We start from the raw sequence: 18,847 nt of genomic DNA on the forward strand, positions 1-18,847 counted from the left end.
AAGGCTAGAGCTTTTCATAAATGTCATTGTTAAAACATGTCTACATAATACCTTTACTCAATAGAAAACTTGCAGGAGAAATGAAAATCGAGTATGGATAGCTAATGAAGTTGAATACAGTATTAACACATGCTGGGAATTACGGTGCGTGATACAGATTATTGTTCTGAAGGACAACACAGGATACGGCCGTAGCTATCCATCTGGAAACTAAAGTATTGCATGCTGTTTCTGGATACTATTTAGACAATTTTCCTCAGCAACATGGGATACTACTAACTATATAGATTGGGCTTTACTACTTTTGCACTTTGTTGTCGTTGTTGTTTTTTGGTATTAAATTATTATTTGGTATCTAAACTTTCAGCTTCTTTTCATTCTATTTTGAGACTTAAAATTGTCCCCCATTATTAGTGGGCAAAAACACTCACCATTTTTATGATATCGTAAAAACGCACTAAAATTAGAGGACAAACACGTTCTACACAGTAGATCTTCACTTTTACTATGAGTGGCAGGAAAACAGATCTTCTGAAGGCAGAGTAGAGATTAAGGGTGGGATTTTTGTTTCCAGGAGTTAAGTGTCAATAGGGAGAGCCAGAGGAACGTACAGGCCCTTGCACGCCGTCTAAAGGGAGCTCCCAGCGCCGATGTTCCTGACACACTAGCACGTGACTGGGCTCAAAAATAAATTACTGGCTTTTCAAATCAGTGAAAGCACGAGATTTCACGAGTACCTCCAGTGCTTTTCTGCAGTTCAGTGACTTTTTTGACCACCAGAATTCTATATTATAAACAGAAGTGATTTAAGCAGGAGCTATTTACGTTATTTATATTATTAATGACATTCTTGAAGAACAACTTCTGATATTGAAAGGAAGGCACATACATGCAAAGACATCCAGGAACTGTGCGTGAGCCTAAGTCACCGACGGCAATGCAGGACACGGGGTTCACACAGGAACCCAAGAGTTGCACACACACGTGCACGTGCGCCTCTAAAACATGTTTGTGTAAAGGAAGAGCATCACGGGGCATGGAAATAAATCCTTCTATAGTCAGACACACTCAAAATTAAGAGAATAAACACATTAATAAATTAAGAGAATAAATTTACAGTCAGATAGGAGACAGAAAGATAAACGAAAGAGGTCACAAATATTTTTTCCTCAGCAGTTATGGACGGGAATATAAGTTCAAGGAAGGAAAATGGGAGAAATGCAGCAGAGTTAGCTGTTGCTTCTCCAGAAACTTTACTGTGTAAGAAATTATTGCTCTTTCTGAGGGCACGTACCTGCCTAAATAAAAAAGGAGCCGTTTTGCTGCAGCGCCTTGCGAGGAGGCACGCGATACCGCCCCGCGTCAGGCAGAGCTCGGAGGCAGTCTGAGGCTTGCAGGTTCAGTGCCAAGGTATTTGGGGATCACAGAAACGAGACTTGTGAGATGCGAGCCAAAAAGTATCTTGCAAGGTTGCCACTGCATGTGAACAAGTCTGCGCAATACCGTGCTAGCTATCTACCATTTTCTGAGTAATTAAAGTGTGCAAGGCCCTGGAAATATCTTAATAAAAGGCTTTTCCAGAGCAGACTGTTCCTAATAAAACTGATTGGAAAAAGTGAAAAATAACCTGCACCTCTCCACCTCACCCCTAGCCTAAGCCTAGTTTTATTTGGCAAAAGATAGCGATTTCTACAATTAACATTAGTATTCAAACCCATCCAGTCTTTTACATTCTAACTGTGAGTTTTCAAAGCCTATAATTTTGTCTGATTTTTCACTTTTGAAATGAAATTTGACACTTTCGGTGCTAATCAAAAAAACCTGTTTTCTCTGAAGCATGAGTTGAACTAAACCCGTTGTTTTCTATGAAAAGATTACCAGAAATTCATACGTCTTCACGCTTGCTTCTGAGAGATATGTTTTGTAAATGTACTACTCTCCTCCATTTCCCTTTCTTTAAATTTTGTAAGAGATTTCAGGAAAAGGGCTTTCAACTGCAACATGTAAGGTGTCTGTATTCCTTATATTTTGATGCGTGCTGTCATTTTTAGAGTGAACATCTGAAAATGTCATTAAGAATAAAACGTTTATTTTAAAGGAGGCAGTAAGTCTAAATTTCAAATACTTTCGATTTTCTCCTGCTCTGCCTACCTTTACAAATACTCTCAAGTCTTTAAAAATATGTGCTTAAATATATACCATATATATGAAGGGAATAAACTGTTTGCTCTGGTATTTGTCCTTTATCAGGACTGGCTTAGAGAGAGAGGGGGAGGGAGGAGAAGGAGGGAAAATCTTGACAAGAATACATATTAGAGCAATCAATAAAAAGATAATCCTTGGAATTCATGAGTCTTTAAAATAAGATGCATTTTCTTGTAGTAATCCTAAAAACCTATAAAAGAATATTCATGCAATAAAACCCCTATAACTCATATTTAACCTTTCATCACGTAGAACTACATATTAAATAGCTTAGCAACTGCATGCTGTGTGAGTGCATTTAAATAAGAGCAGAAAGCAAAAAATATAAATGCTGCCCCTCTTTTAACATGCACTGCACAGCCAAGAACATCTGCCAGCGGCCCCGTAATCCAGTCGGCTGCTCAGGAGCAATCCCACCCTCTGAGAAGCGCTACTCAGCTTCCACATACAACGCCCGTTTTCTTTAAAGACACGTAAGGGCTGACAAATATCAAATCAAATCTTTGTTTTAGAATATCACATCCACACCAGCCATGCAAACTGTTCCCACAATTAAAAACTGCACTGAAAACCTGGCAGGGCTTAACGTATCCCACGGACATTACGATGAGAAGAAGAACTGAATCCGGGCAGAATTCATTCTCCGGGGTTCGCTTCTCGCCTCTACCGCGACGCGGAGGGACTGCGGGCGTGCAGCGGGCAGGACGGCGCCCAGGCCCGGGAAAGGGGCTTCGAAGCACGCCAGCCCTTAGGGCAAGGCCAGCCCTCGGCTCAGCGCTCTCCTCTTGGGCAACTCCTCCACGGAACAGCACGCAGTAACAGGACGTGTTATCATCATAGTATAAAACTAAATTTATGCTAGAAAGTTCTGTCCTGAATACGCAAACAAACTGCACTGCACTGATTAAACTAATTCTAGGAAGAGAATCTTTTACGATACAGTTTATGTGATTCAAATTATTTATATTGGTCAAATAAATGGTTTTGCTCATGTAATTTGCCTCTGTCTCCAAAGCAGCAGCTATATTAAAGTACCTGTATTTTCAAGGCCTTGGAAATGGGGGAAAGTGGTAAGAGAGAACTGCTGTAATACTGTTTCAAGTTTTCCCCTCTGTATCTAAATTTATGTCAAACATCTGAAAGACATTCAAAAAAGAGATACAGGAGCTTAGAAAATACCCTTCAAAAAGAGAGTTAAAAGATTATTTGACTTAATTAAAAAAGGACACCAAGTGACTACAGGCTCTAATTATAATGACTGGATAATGGATGGTTCTTCAAAGTAATTGATTAAGTTATAACAAGACCCAAGTTACAACAAGATTGAGTTATACAAGTATTGGAAAAATAATATGGAAATAATAAGGCAAATCTACTGGGTCCTAGGAGTTTATTCATGGTTCTAAGTTACCTAATGTCTTTATTAACTACATAAAACACATTGTAACACAAAAAACAGCAAAAAATAATCTTAGCACCAAGGTGCTAAGTGTTGCACCAAAAGTATCTAATGCAGATTATATGACCACATAAAGAATAATTAGGATGTTATATATTAACATATAATCAATTCTACAGAGTTTTGCTCAAGGATTTAAACAGTGCCCAGACCAGCGGGAAAAAAAATGACCATCTGCCTTGCAGTGGATTAATGGTATGTGCCTAGCTTAGGTCACCACCAGAGTGATCAGCTAATTCAGTTTACCACCACACAGGCAGCTCCTGAACCTTGCAATGCCTAAGGACCTCAGTGATTCAGAACCAGTACTGGAAGTCGAAGTCCAGTGGGTACAGAACAAAACTCCTCCCTAACTGCACAGAGGATTAAGAAGTGTGTGGGGAGTCAACGAAGGGAAAAAAAACCACAGGCACATGTAGGTATATAGTGAGAATGACTGGAAACATTTTCTTCTAGTGACTGGATCTAGGGCTAAATACCTATTAACTTCAATGGGACAAGGATTTCTTCCCAAGCTTTTCCTTTTGTGTGTACAAAATGGGGTGGGGAAACAAGAGGGGAGCAGGGAACAGGATGTGTTTGAAGACCTGCTCCTGCTCCCTGCAAGCTGCTTGATCTGTTCCTGGGATTACTGCATGAAGTCCAATGTGAGAAGATCACAGTAAATTAGCACAATGGTTTCTTCCTGTCCTAAAAGCTCTGAAGCAGACAGGATTCAACCCAATCCTATAAATCTAAATTGGAAAAAAGGTAATCCACTTTGTGATAAAACAGCTAGAAATAGCTTCTATCCTAAAAAAAAAAAAGAAAGAAAGAAAGAAAAATTCCCCCAAACGAGACCTTAATGCAATTCTAAGGTGTCACTACTAAAGCACACAATAGGAAATCCTCTAATGAATTCAATAGGTTTTACGTCAAGTCTTGTGTTCCTGGAAAGGAGGCAAAAAGCACCAAGCACATTTATATTAATAACAGCCATGGCGTTTTGCGAGGACTGTGCACTGATAAACCTTACAAAGAAGCAATTTCCAGCGTTAAACAATTTCTTTCCTTTAATATCTTCTGAAAGGGTTTTGAAATTAGCAAATATAATATGTGTGGGAATAGGCAAAACTTTATAGCAGTAAGTTTACTTTTAATAGCAGTAGTCTGCTGTGTCTACGGGTAACAAACTCCAGTATCTTTTCATTACAAGGGAGCTTATTGTTACCATACGACTTACTGTGGGATTTCATTTCGCTGCTTTGGTGATCTGCCTGATCTATTAGGAAAAGCGCTGAGGTAGGGACAACATACACTTTACTGCAGTTTTATATTTTCTTGGTCCCTGTTGCTTCTAAGTTAGGCTACTGCCTACAAATTTTGAATAGCAATAAGCAATAAAAAGAATTTAACAAGTTTCTCCCATGAAAAAGATGAACTGCGAGAAAAAATTAAGCAAGTTCAAAATCAGGTGTTGGAAGTGGTCCTGCATCCCCGGACGTGACTGCTGCTTAGCAGTTGCAAGGTAAATAACTAGTGCTGCCAGCTCAAACACCTGCAAGCCATTACACTAATCTCTGTATGACTACTTTTAAAGACCTTTTATATACATTACACAACATATTTTCATATATATACTCAAAAAAATATATATATATGGCGTCCCTTGTGCATGACACTTGCTGTCCTATTATCAATAATTTTGATAGTTGAATCTGCAAAAAAGAATATGCAAAACCAAACAGTACTTCATCAATGCTAATTAGTGTGTAGAATTAACCAGTAAACATAGGAAAACAGTTTTATAGAAATATATATAGAATTATCTAAATACATGTTGATTTTTTTCTTTAGAATAACAATTTAGAAATTATTTTCCTCTGATGAGATACTCCAATATTGAACATACAGAGATTACTGTTGGAGGGAATATGTGCATGGTGTTATTTTAGTCGATACATATTTAATGAGTGTTCTTGCAGTAACCACAGTCTCAGACAGAGAGAAAGACTTTCAAAATATCCCAAGACATCTGAGTTTTCAGATGTTTACACTCCATTGAGGGGAGATTATTTGTCTGGGGTTCCTGTTCTCTGAGAGAGAAAAAAAAATCTCTCTTAGATAAGAAATAAAGTGTTCCAGGTCAAATTTTGCTGTTACACAAGCATCTTCCTCTCAATCCTCAAGAAGTTCTAGGACTGTCTTACAAAACCCTTTCCTACCCTGGGATCCCAGGGATCATTGGTGCTGAAGAATAAAACAGACATTTAAATGCAGCAAATCCAGTTTGCAAAGAAAATGTATTCTAATTCCAGCCTCTAATGCTCAAATTTTGACCACACAAACAACGTACAAGTCAAAAAGAAACATCATGGTCCAAACGAGACACTTAAGCAGTAGTTGGATGATAAAAGGACATTGATTCAGAGCATTTATCATTTGTATAATACATGAGACACTAACATCCAGTCAGGACAGGGCTGAGATTTTATACTGCAATAATAAAAAATAGCAAGAACGGCTCATAAGAAGGACTGATTTAAGTAACAGGGAAAGTACGGTCTATGGACGTTAGACTGAAGGGATATGGCACTCAGAGGAGCAATGGATGTGCTTCACTTCCACTTCAGGCTTTCATCCAGACACAGGTTTCTGGTGCAATTTATAAGCAGTTTGTGTGGGCTACACCAATAACTGCACCTATCAGGGCCTGACCCCGATACTAACGGAAACACAGAACAACTTCATAGCAGTACTGAATGATTTTAGTATTATTTTTTTCTGGAAGAAATGAAAAGAGGCATTGTTGTTATATTCTGGTGACATATTATGTAAAAAATATCCTTTCTTCGTACAACATTACCAAATTTTCTGGAAAAATACTGTGCTTTTTATTTTCAGTTACGGGAATTTCTATCCAAAATAAGATAATGTCATATACATATGCATTTGTATTAACATACACTGAAAAACCGTATTGCAGTCAGAACAGTTAGGAAGACTTCAAAAAATTTCAAACAGTAAGATATAACTGTATCTTTTAAAATACTCACGAAAATCCAAAGGACACCAGATCTTTAAGGTATCAAAACAGATGTAATCAAAACATTTATATCAGATTATCCTAAGATACATGAGCAGACATGGAAGAGTTCAAATAATAATTGTAACTTTGGCTTGGAAGAATATCAAAATTAAATTTGATGAGCCACTTTCATAATTATTCTTGTGTTTTTACTTTCTCCACCAGCACAGAACTTTGTGATGACAACTAAAAGTACAACAACCACCGTGAGATTTCTCCTGGCTATGCAATGCAGCTCACCTGATTCCTGAGGTCCAGTTTTGGGCAGGGACGACCTCCATTGTACGGCTTCTCCTTGAGCCACCGCGAGCGGATCCTCACTCCTGTTCCACAGGACGAGCTGCAAGGGGCCCAGCTAGACCAATCACTCAACTTGCAATCAAAGGGACAAGGAACCGTGCAAGATTCTTCAATGTAACCTAAACCAAAAATTGAAGAAGATATTTTAATCAAAGCCACTTCTATCCTCTAAAGTCTCACTACAATGTGTATAATCAACATACAGAGATAACTTTTTCAAGAAGAAAAGATCTTCAGGTCTTCCAGTGCTTTCCTGACAAAAGATTCTGTTATTATTTGTAAAAAATAGCAGTGACTGAAAATAATTTCTTATTGTTTTAGTTCAATGATCTTTACAAAGGGAATCATAAAATCAATGTAAAAAACACATTGACAAAAAGTAACTGCTGTGAAACTGGTAGTAGCCACTTGGCAGTAATTATTGTCCCTACAAGAATTAGTCCGTAATAAATTTGGCACCTGTTGGCAGGTTACTCCGGCAGTCTAGCAGGGAACGGAGAGGCCTGGCCACAGCAAGGGCCCTCACGTCCTGGAGGAGCACGAGCTGCTCCCAGCGCAGGGAAGGCGCACTGGACTTGCACCCTGGCCCCTCGTCAGAGGAAAAGGCACCTGGGAGGAGGAAGGATTTGAACGGAAGTATCTCCCAGCCATGCCCAGGTGAAGGCTGGGAACGAAAGCTCGCGTGAGCTGCTAGTCTGAGGATGTCATTGCTGCAAACTCAGCCCAGGGAGGGAGGACACGCAGGAGCCGGGCTCCTTCTCAGCTGGGCGCAGCGTGGGAGTTGCTCCTGGGAGAAGCAGGTGAAGCATTATTGCCTCTCTACTCTGGTACTTCTCATTAGCTATCTCTACAACTATTTTGCCTATTATGGGTTTCAGAAATAACTTTCTAAAATCTTGCCTTAAAATCAGACTAGCAGACGTCTGCAGGGGCCAATACCCTACGGGATTAACACTCAACAGAGCATCCCAGGGTAAAAGGATAATTCCTCCATACAGGCACATCCCCACCAACAAGCTTGGAAAGTGGTGCGTGGAAGAGAGATGATCCGTAGGCCAGCACTGGCCGTTAAGCTTCCCGCAGGCAGAAAGGTAGAGAAGAGGGTGCCCGTAACACTCAGGGTCACAAGGGAATTACTGATTTGGTCAGGAGTGCTCAGCAGTTTCCAAGCATTCCTTCTTACTATGCTACGTTCATTCTCCTTGAATTTCTATTACCTGGTTGTCACATCTGTATGTACTATTTCAATATAAACAAAATAGAGGTATCATGTTCGAGCATGAAAGTCACTGGCTGCTAAGATCAGCCTTTATTACAAAAGGCTTAGCCCCTCTGACAGCTCTGATAATTATGATCATGGAAATAACTGGATTTCATCCCTACCAAATTTCTGATATTTCTCATTTTTATGCCCTTTCTTTTCAGGTGGTTTTCATCCCACTTACACTCCCCTGTATATTCCTTACCTATAGAATACCAAACTAGCTAATTCCATTATGCTTTTAAGAAGAATTTCCCCCACGCTCTGTTAAGATTGTGGGGAACAACCCTACAGCAGCTGGGAAAGACAGAAGCAGTTTCCTTCCCCAGCCCACTGACAATAGCCCTGAACAGCCGGGAAACACCAAAGCCGAGGCATGGAAATTATTCCGTCCTGCAGCTGATCTTTTCTAACACTGCAATGTGCTAACCAGCTGCCTACGCAGGACCGAGACTGCGTTACACCCAAACATCGAGCCAAAGCAGCAGCACGCTGCCTTGCTGAAGGTATTTTCAGGGAAGTTTTCCCCCAGGAAACTATCCAACTATCCTCCTCCTGCAAGCGTAACAAATAACAAAGCTGGTGTTGTGAACAGTGACTTGAAAAAAATGCTAGAAACAACAACCGTTCCTCCTTCTGTTACATGATGCTCTTTTTCTTCTCCTCCTTTGCTTTGCGTCAGGATTCGGTTACCTTTCCTTTTACAGCAGCCACCCAGTAGTCTGACAGCTACAATAATTTTTCCACAGTGACGCATGCTGTAACTCTTTCCTAAAGCTGTATAATTAACCCTGTACAATGTGCTCTGTTTTACTTTGCTACCTCGTATCTCTCTGGGTTGAGCTGCCTTTTCTTGTGCAGCTCTAAAGCGCTGGCATTAGATATCTTAGTTATTTCCTACCCAATCCACTACAGTGTTGTTTACGTTTCTTGAGATATTTCAACTTAGCAACTTTTGTATTCTTATCTAAATGAGATTATCCATGTGCACACCCATATACCCATATTTCAAAATAGACTCACATTTACTAAAATGAAACTTTCAATATCCTACTAATACTCTATTCCAGCTGCTCAGGTTGCCACTCAAAGCAATTCACAATACATTATGATAAGTAAAAGAAATTTTCTCATGATAGATTTATGAGAAGCATTTCTCAGGCAGTTCTCCAAAGAGTTATATTCCACCACCATATGAAATATCATTTTTCCCTGGGCCGTGTGACAACCTAGGTAATTAACTCTCAACAGAAACAAAAAAGTGCCTTGTTTCAAAGTAGGATTAGACAGAGGGGTTATCAACTCATCAGCGAAGGCAAAATGGGCTAAGCCTCTTGGTAGGTAAAGACCTACATTTGTAATAAAAAAAGAAATACAAGAAAGAAGAAAGGTAAGAAAGAGGAAATAAGAGTTATAGTTAGTAAAACTGAAGAGAGTTGTTCTACTTCATCCCAGGGAAGTGCTGGGGCATTCCTCAGCAAACCACATAATTTCTGCAGGCTTCCTGGTGCTAAGAGGCCAACTTATTATATTTCGAGTTTCCTCACCCATATTTATAAATTATATTATTTATAAATAAATAATGGTCTGCTAAGAGAGCAATAAATTATATTACCGTCCAAAAGAAACCAATTCTCTACACTGAACAATACTACAGAAGCAAAATGGGAAGATAACTTTCTTTCAAGCTCTTCTTGTAAGCTGCCATTATTTGCTCCATTAACCGCTCGAGATTAAGCCTGTGCTGAGGACCTCACGATCAAAGATTTCATTCAATAAAAAAATTTCTGTAAAAATCTTTATGTGACAAATTAGCTCTGCATAGACGTATAACGTCTTTATGGATATTTTTACTGCTAAGGCCAGCCCTCAGGAATCCCAGAGCCTGAACACAAGAGAGAAAGTCTGCAGAAAGAAAGACTTTCCCTTGGTCAACAAGGATTGGGTTAGAGATCATTTAAGCAAACTGGAAATCCAGAAATCCAGGGACCCGATGGGATGCACCCACAATTTCTGAGGGAATTGGTGGATGTTACTGCTAGGCCACTCTCCATCATCTTTGAAAGGTCATGGAGAACAGGGAAGGTGCCTGAGGACTGGAAGAAAGCCAGTGTCATTCCAATCTTCAAAAAGGGCAAGAAGGAGGACCCAGGAAATTACAGACCAGTCTGCCTCACCTCCATCCCTGGAAAGATGACAGAGCAGCTCATCCTGAATGTCTTCTCTAAGCATGTGGAGGAAAACAAGGTGATCAAGAGTAGTCAGCATGGTTTCACCAAGGGAAATCATGTTTAACCAATCTGATAGGCTTTTACGATGGAATGACTAGCTGGGTAGATGAGGGGAGAGCAGTGGATGTGGTCTACCTTGACTTCATCACGACTTTTGACACTGTCTCCCATAATGTCCTTACAGGTAAGCACTCAGGAAGTGCAGATTAGATGAGTGGACAGTAAGGTGGATTGAGAACCAGCTGAAAGGCAGAGCTCAGAGGGTTGTCATCAGTGGTGTGTTTAGTTGGAGAGCTGTAGCTAGTGGCATTCCCCAGAGGTCAGTACTGGGTCCAGCCTTGTTCAATGTATTCATCAATGACCTGGATGAAGGGACAGAGTGCCTCCTCAGCAAGTCTGCTGATGATCCAAAACTGGGAGGAGTGGCTGATGCACCAGAAGGCTGTGCTGCCTTTCAGAGAGAGGCTGGAGAGCTGGGCAGAAAGGAACCTCATGCAGTTCAACAAGGGTAAGTGCAGGATCCTGCACCTAGGGATGAATGCACCAGTACAGACTGGGGGCTGACCTTCTGGAAAGCAGCTCTGCAGAGAAGGACCTGGGAGTGCTGGTAGATGACAAATTGACCATGAGCCAGCAATGTGCCCTTGTGGCCAAGAAGGCCTATGGTATCTTCGGGTGCATTAGGAAGAGTGTTGCCAGCAGGTCGAGGGAGGTGATCCTCGCCTTCTACTCAGCCCTGGTGAGGCCACATCTGGAGTATTTGTCCAATTCTAGGAACTGCAAGAAGAAACACCTACGCACTGAGGACTGCAGCATTGGTGGGCAGTTTTGCAGTAGCCCAGTTTCTTTGTAAACTGCAAGAGGCGCAGTACATAGCACACCTGGCAAAGCCAGTGAGGGGCTGCAGTGTCTTTCTGCATCCCACTGCATATTCACCCTAGGGATCGTGTTGGGAGAAGGCAGCAATTAATAGGCTTACAACCTAACGTAAGACACTGACATCCACCCGATTGTTGCACTTCCAAATGGCAAACCTGAGAGGTCCACACAGCATTAAAAAAACATGCCAAAGGGATTTCAAGTGGCTGACTTAAAAGCAATTTGAAAATGAACATTTTTTCAGCAGCTCTGGAAACAGATGCACTTCTAATTGAATTGGCTTTGAACTCAGTTGTAGTCACTCTAGCATATTTCATCATTTCAATTAACCAACTTCTAGCAGCTCTACCCTTGTTTGTAAACCTTGGGTGCTTCATAAAATTCAAGGTCACAACTAAGAAATGGAAAATTCTGCATGTCACTCCATCTGCCACTAGTAATAACACAACTAATTTCCCTCAAAGCCCATAGGATAAAAGAGGTCCCCCTTTAAAAAATAAATGAGGGAGCACAAGAGCCAATATTGTCATCAAAGAGCCATTCCTTAATTACACAGACCAAAGGTAAGTGGTAAAAAAGATTGATTCATTTTGCAAATAATATTCACATTCTTTTGGTAACTGAATGTGAAGTATATAGAGCAACACTGGAGAATCTCTGCAGTCCTGGAAGTCTAACAGCTCAGATCTCATTGCTAAGCCCCAGTGGACCACACCGTGCAGGACCCACACTCTGCTCCACTGGCAGCTCTTGGATCTTCTATGAAACAAACCCCATGGTTATCTCCAGCACCTCAGCATCGCTCACTGACCAAGCATACCTTCAGCGAGTGGGCTGCCTCTGCCACGGCCACCACACCGCCGTTAGCATTACACAGTGTATTGACTTCCTTCTAAGGTCTTCTGGGGTTGGTTCAAGGGTGTAAACGTGGAAGTAGCCTAGGTGTACAAGTGTGTACAACTTAAGTGATCTAAGCAAGTCTGGGAGTCTTAAAGTTGGCAGCAACATCAGCTGCATCTGAAAATAATCCAGTATGGCTACAGAATAAATGCTTACTCCTTTTTTTCTTTAGTATGCAGTCATTTGAGGTGTTTTATACGTTATTAGCTTGCCAGCTGGGAAACTTAAGAGATAATATAATGAACATAAACACAACCAGAAAAACCAACAAGAATATCTTTCACATCAAATATTTTGCAATGCTGAAATAATGGACCACCTAATCTATTCCTGCTTGCTTTTGCTCTCCTTATGTTGTAGGAGAGTGATTAGAGATTCTAAATAGACCAGAGAGTACTTATAAAAATACCGGTAAGTTTAACTCATCATTATTGTTAATGAAATTCACACGAAAGTTGCTTTTACTTTTCAATTTCACAGCCTTTTTAAATCTAGATGAGGCGGTTATGTTGACGCTGACTTTGCATTATGATTCCTAATTTCTTTTGATTTTGCATCACAGTTTTCTTCCTTAAAGAAATTGCAAGTTTACACTTAATTTTGGCTTAAATGTAAACTATGATAGTTGACAGATTTAACCTTTTAGCTAAACTCTAAAATCTCCATTAATTAACACATTCCACAAAATATATTGTGAAACAAACTGAGAACTCTTCTGGAGAAGAAAGACTCTTCTGACAGGAAATAAATAGGACTTTACACTGCACTTTCTTCTCATCTGGAACTTCTCATGCAAACAGCAAGAAATCCACCATAGGAATCCGTCGGGAACCCAATTCCTAATATATGTCTGGAAATCATTCCCCTTCTCTGAGAGGTCCTTCCCCACGTGAACGGTTGGCCCAGCTGCTGGCTGACAAACTAAGGAAGTTTGTGCCAGCTTTCATTTACCAGGCTAGGTAATCTTAGGGCATTGTCCTGGTAGATGGTTTTCACAGGATTTGCCAGCCACAAGCGACCACCCATACTCTAGAGGACAAAACCATGGTGAAATCACTGTAGCCCCTCCAGTGAACATTTTTAACTAATTCTTCCTTATTCAAATACAAAAATCATACACTGGGATCAGTGTCAGTTAGGATAGGAGCTCTGCTGTGTTTTCTTATGATTTTTACTGTTTCTCACCCTACAGCTGGGAAAAATCATACCTTCTATCCCAACAAAATCGAGTAGTTAGTATTTTCTTTATCAATATCTTCATCCTCTGAATATTAGGAAAGAAACTCATCCCACTCCACTTTATTATGGTAGTACTCTTTCTATTTACAAATTGTTTAGCCTATATGTTCTTACAGGCTATTCACTCCATAGCAAAGAAGATATTTTTAATAAAGGAACTGAGATAATCCTTGTTTATTATTATTATATTTATATAATAAAACAAGGCTTCTGCAATACATTGTGAAAACGAAATTAAATTGTCTACAGAACGTCAAATTCCCTTCTTTCTCACACATCTGACTTCTCTCAAAGGCCCAATTCCAGAGTAGCTGCAAAAAATAGGTGTACTTGCAGCATGTTCTGAGCATCAATATAGATTTGGGCTATTCGGACCACACGGGAAGTATCTTCCAGAGCCAGGAGTCCATCACTGGGAGAAAATTGTCGCCAAATGGCAACCAAAAATACCTCCCCCATCAGTAAATCATATATGGCTTGAAAGTCAATGGTTTCAGGCTCTGTTGGCACACACACAGAAACTCAATTTCAGAGTTTGGGGCCCTCCACTGAGAATATCATTCTGCCAGTTTCTGAGCATGCAAAGCTAGACATTGTCAACACAATATGCCAGCTCATATCGGCTGCCAAGTTAGGACCCCAAGACACGGACAAGCTGCATTTGGATGACTTAACTCCAACAATAATTACATGATTTCCTTTTCACAGGATGAGAAGTGCTAAGGCAATCCCATGTATCCTGATAATTAACAAATATTTTGGGCTATGATACAGCTACTGTATCAGAAAAAAAAATACAAATGATTTTGCAAAAGAAAAGGAACACAATCAAAGCAATTAGACGTCATGTAGTAAATACAAGCAACGAGGTTCAAAACAATGTGAAGAAAAGCTTTTTTTTTTTTTTTTTTTTTTTTCCTTTAAACAGGAAAAAATGACTATGAGGTAGAATATCCTGCTGGACTGGCAGTCATAAATGCTTCAGGTACTTCACTAGTCTTTGGTTCTTGGGCTTAATCTTAATGACTAGCATAAAACACCTCAGGTGTTTTTACATTTTATGAACTTCGTTTTTCATTCTTGTTAAGATTTTAAGTAGTCTCAGTGCACTAAAGAGGCAGCAGCAGAAATGGCTCAGGCTGAATGGCTCAAAATCAGGAAAAATGAAATCTCTCTCCTTGGGTTCTCTTCATGTTCCCAGGTCTTTAATTTACAATCGTGAGATACATTAATGAGTGTAAGGGCCTCTGTTTAAGAACAGGTCAACCAAATACCGAAAAGGCACTGAAGAGCTTTGGTGGCAGCACAGCCTTCTGCAGCTTCCCCTTCCCGCTTTCACAGGAGGCAAAAATCCTCCGGTGATATGGTGACCTCGCAGATCAATACATTTAAATCAATACACTGCCTTAATTCCTTCTTGTCTCATTGATGCTAAATGAGAAACCCAAGTACGTACTTTAATTATACTCACACTATTTCAAGATGCCACTAACCATTAGGAAAATTTGCAAGCTCTTTTCTGAGTGTCACAGATAGCTACCAAGAGGACCAGTGTTGAGAGCGATTTTGTGGAGGGTGTTTTAGCATGATGTCTAGCCTGCAATGATAAGGCGTTTCCCTAGATCACCTTGGTACAGAGGCAGGCATATAAACATATCTGACTTCCTTAAATAAAGATGCACTTTAAAAGATACCAAAGGCAACACTGTGTTTTAAGAAAGGGAAAAGTCCTCCTGATTTTCCACAGCTTAGACATGTGCACTGGGAGAAGAGTAGAGCTCGTTCAGATGATGAAAAACACTTGCATGGAAGCAGGACATTTCTGTGATGTAGCCAGGGCCCAGCAAAGAGCGTAGATAACTTCCTCACAGATTTTTTGTTTCACTTTTGCAGCACGATTTTGAGCACTGGGGTTGAGTACTTCAATTTTTTCTGCTGGAGACCTTCCTGGCCAGTAAGTTCAGACTGAGGCCAAAAGAGATGCAATCATGTTAATGGCTACGATTTTTGATGGTTGCTTTTCCATGTTACCAAACATTAATGAGATCCAAGATTTCACAGAGAGAATCTGTCTTTAGCGAGGGAGATCAGAAGTCTTGCAAACTACACTTTTAGTGATTTCATTTACACCCTCCCCACTTATGAAACAGGGAGAAGAGGGAGATTTCCAAATACATCTCAGACCCAGGAACAGACTAAGGAAGGGTAAATTCTCAGTTACTGATCAGTATAATTTTGAGAATCCTTAAAATAAATTGAGCTGAAGTTTAATTGTGTCTATTTTTCCTAATTCAGGACCATTTCTTCAAATCTTCCAAATTCAGACAGTATTATGTTTCTGAGTTGGTTGCTCAGACTACTTTATCAACCAAACTATATCAAGCAGCTTAAAAGATACCCTCTACTCATCCATTTCTTCTCTTCATGCTGGTTTTGTTGCTGTGTGCAGTACACCAGCAAACTCATTATTGCTCCTTTTATTCAGACACTGGTCCACATGCAAAATGTTGAATTCTTATTTTCGCAGGACTCTTGTTCCACACATGCAGAAACAGATGACTTTGCTTCAAAAGACTTTCAGGATATGTTAGACCTGAAATCCTTAACACTATGTGGAACGAATCAGAATCTCTACTAGTCCAGCTGGCACAGGGCTCCCCAACACTGGTGACACAAAACTGTGACTTTGCATTTAAAAAACACTGATTTGCCATCCATTTATTTACCTGAGAGTCCTGCTCATCACTGAGCCCATCACTGAAGGGCTTAAATCAATCTGTCAAAGAACAGAAAAACTAATGGAGTTTAATAAGAGAAACCAAGGGCGCGGACAGGAGCGAAGGCGGCTCGGTAAGCGAAGGCTCACGGTGTATTGGCTGCTCCACACGTGTGCCTCCACGAGGGTCACGTTGCCCCCCATTTCTACCAAACAAGCGGGACAAGCACGTGGCCAGAGCGCACTCTGAAAGTCCGCAGCATAATTCACCTTAGAGCAAGCTGCTGTGCCAAGGAGTAGCAACGAGAATTCAGGATCCTGGAAAATGTCATATTAAACCGTCGGAAAGTGAATAGGGAGGTTAGTAAAAAGTCATTCCTTCTCACAGCCCCGCACTGCCGCCTGTTCCAGAGGGTCACTTCACAGAACGCCGCAAAACGCATGCAAGAAAGAGGGAAGAAAAGATATGCTGTGAAGATTTATATTTAGTCGAGGAACACCAACACACATCATTACGACAAAATGCGGCAGCTACAGAGGATGCTGCTCGTACAGCTAACCCTTTAAATATTTTCTTGAAAGAGGCGTGCTTGCTCTCTGTAAGAAGATAAAGATCTGGTGAATGTGCATTCCTGTGTATTAACGCCTCCAGGGAAGTCTGACCTTGTTTTAAATAAGCTGCTTTGATAACCTGTTTGACCCATTTAGAAATAAGGCTCTTTGATGGCTTTTTACCTTTGATTGTTTTGCCAGAGAAAACACAGCAACAGCAAGGTCTGAACAGTTGCTTCCCTGATCCAATTCCATTTCAGAATTCTTTTAACATCCAGGAAATAAGCCAAATTTTCATACTGCAAGTAGACTTTGGAATAAAGGAAAGGAAAAGGTAGGAAAAAAGAGTTCTTTAAGCCCTGTTAGGAGAGCAATATGTAAAAACCCTTAGCCATACAAGAAACAGAGGGAAGATCCTTTAAAAGCTCTAGCTCTGCTTATAACTTCATGGGCAACCACAGCTATAATGAAGAGTGTCACTTTGCACTCAAGGAAATGCATAGAAATGTCTGAGAGGTCCAGAGGAAAACTCAGCTGGGATTTCAGGGCTAAATTTAGAAGTTATGTAGCTATGAGATAGTGGGCAAGTGGTTATCAGGGACAGCAGCTTTGAGGAATCCTGAAGCAGGGACACATGAGCCGAACAGGCCGGTCCTGCACCTGGAAATGTGCCTCAGCGGCCTGCGATCCAGAGCCAGCCTCGACCCCCTCGCAAGGTGAGCAGACTGGCAGGAAAGATTAAGCCCTGGTGCACAAAGAGGTTAATTTTCAGCTGGAACTTCTTTCCTCCAAAAGCCTCTAAAAGGCTTTGTTCTCATAAATAATACAGTCATTCATATTTATACATGTGGATGTGCGCAGGGAAATGCTAGCGATAAGTTTGGTATATTTTTAATTGTAGTTTTGTCTCTTAATACTCCTATAGCTTATTTATAATAAATAGGCCATCGAGAGAAATCCCACAGACAGACACAGAAGGAACCACAAGAGAGAAACAGCAGTTTTGTAATATTTAAATAAGCAGACATGGCAAGCAGAGGAGGTGCAGGAGAGGCTGAAGAGTGGGCCTATATATAACCTTCAACCGACAGTGCTGCAACCATGCATTACTCCCACACTTTTGGGGCAGAGGAGGCATGCTGAGGCTCCTACGGTACGGTCTAGAGATGGGGAGAGATGAGCACGGGCAGCTTTGCTCATTTTTGGCAGGAAAGAAAGAAGGCAGCGAACTGCCTCACTTGTAGGTTGTTTGTAGCGTGGTGTTTATGACATTTTTTGGAATTAATGGTTTGTGGGGGGAAATATGAAATTACAACATCCAGCTTCATTTAGTTTAAGAATAAAACTCAACGCTTAAAAATATTTTCAAAAGCACAGGTGAAATGAGATTAAAAAAATGCTCAGAAAAGTTTCTATTTCAGAAAACTTTCAAAGCAAAATCAGAGAATTCTGCAACAATCTCATTTTTCAAAATAATATTGACCATATACGAAAAAATCTATACCACAGTAAATGTCAAAACAGATACACTTTCAAAAATATACAGCATCTATTCAACGTAGCTTTTCCATTTTTTTTTCTAAATCTGTTGCTGTGTATAGAAGGTAAGTATGCTATCAGTGCAGGATAGACTTGGATCACATTTCTTTAATGTATCAATTTATGCTTATAGATTTTTGAGCTATATAACTATAATTTTGCAGAAATAATATTAAAGTCTAGTGATTAAAAGCTACCTGAAAATGTCTCATAGTCTCCTAAAATAACTCTTCCTCTTTTAACTTGCACGCTTTTAGCATCCTCCTCCTTCTAGCTGGAAAAAAGTAATTTTGCTAAATACTACAATTACAGGTATTGCTTCAGAATTGAAGGAACGCTTGCTTTCATATAACCAAAAAGATAAAAGACTGAGAGTTAGAGAGTGCAGGAATTCAAACACAGAGTTTTAGAGTGGGCTCTTATGTTAACTCTCAGGTTAAGGGCAGGGAATTTCAATTAAGTGGGTGGCCAGGATTTTCAAGTAAGGGAGCGTAAAGCC

The 18,847-nt window shown here is 40.3% G+C and overlaps 1 protein-coding gene across 1 annotated transcript in view; it reads right to left on the reverse strand.

The window, feature by feature from the left end:
• THSD7B (thrombospondin type 1 domain containing 7B) overlaps window positions 1–18,847 on the reverse strand; it is a 257,577-nt gene that overhangs the window by 69,740 nt on the left and 168,990 nt on the right. Inside the window, 1 exon segment of the mRNA XM_062578475.1 lies at window positions 6,972–7,150. Within this exon segment, the coding sequence (XP_062434459.1) occupies window positions 6,972–7,150 (179 nt within the window).

Source organism: Rhea pennata, chromosome 6 (genome assembly GCF_028389875.1).
Source record: "Rhea pennata isolate bPtePen1 chromosome 6, bPtePen1.pri, whole genome shotgun sequence".
Classification (NCBI taxonomy): domain Eukaryota; kingdom Metazoa; phylum Chordata; class Aves; order Rheiformes; family Rheidae; genus Rhea; species Rhea pennata.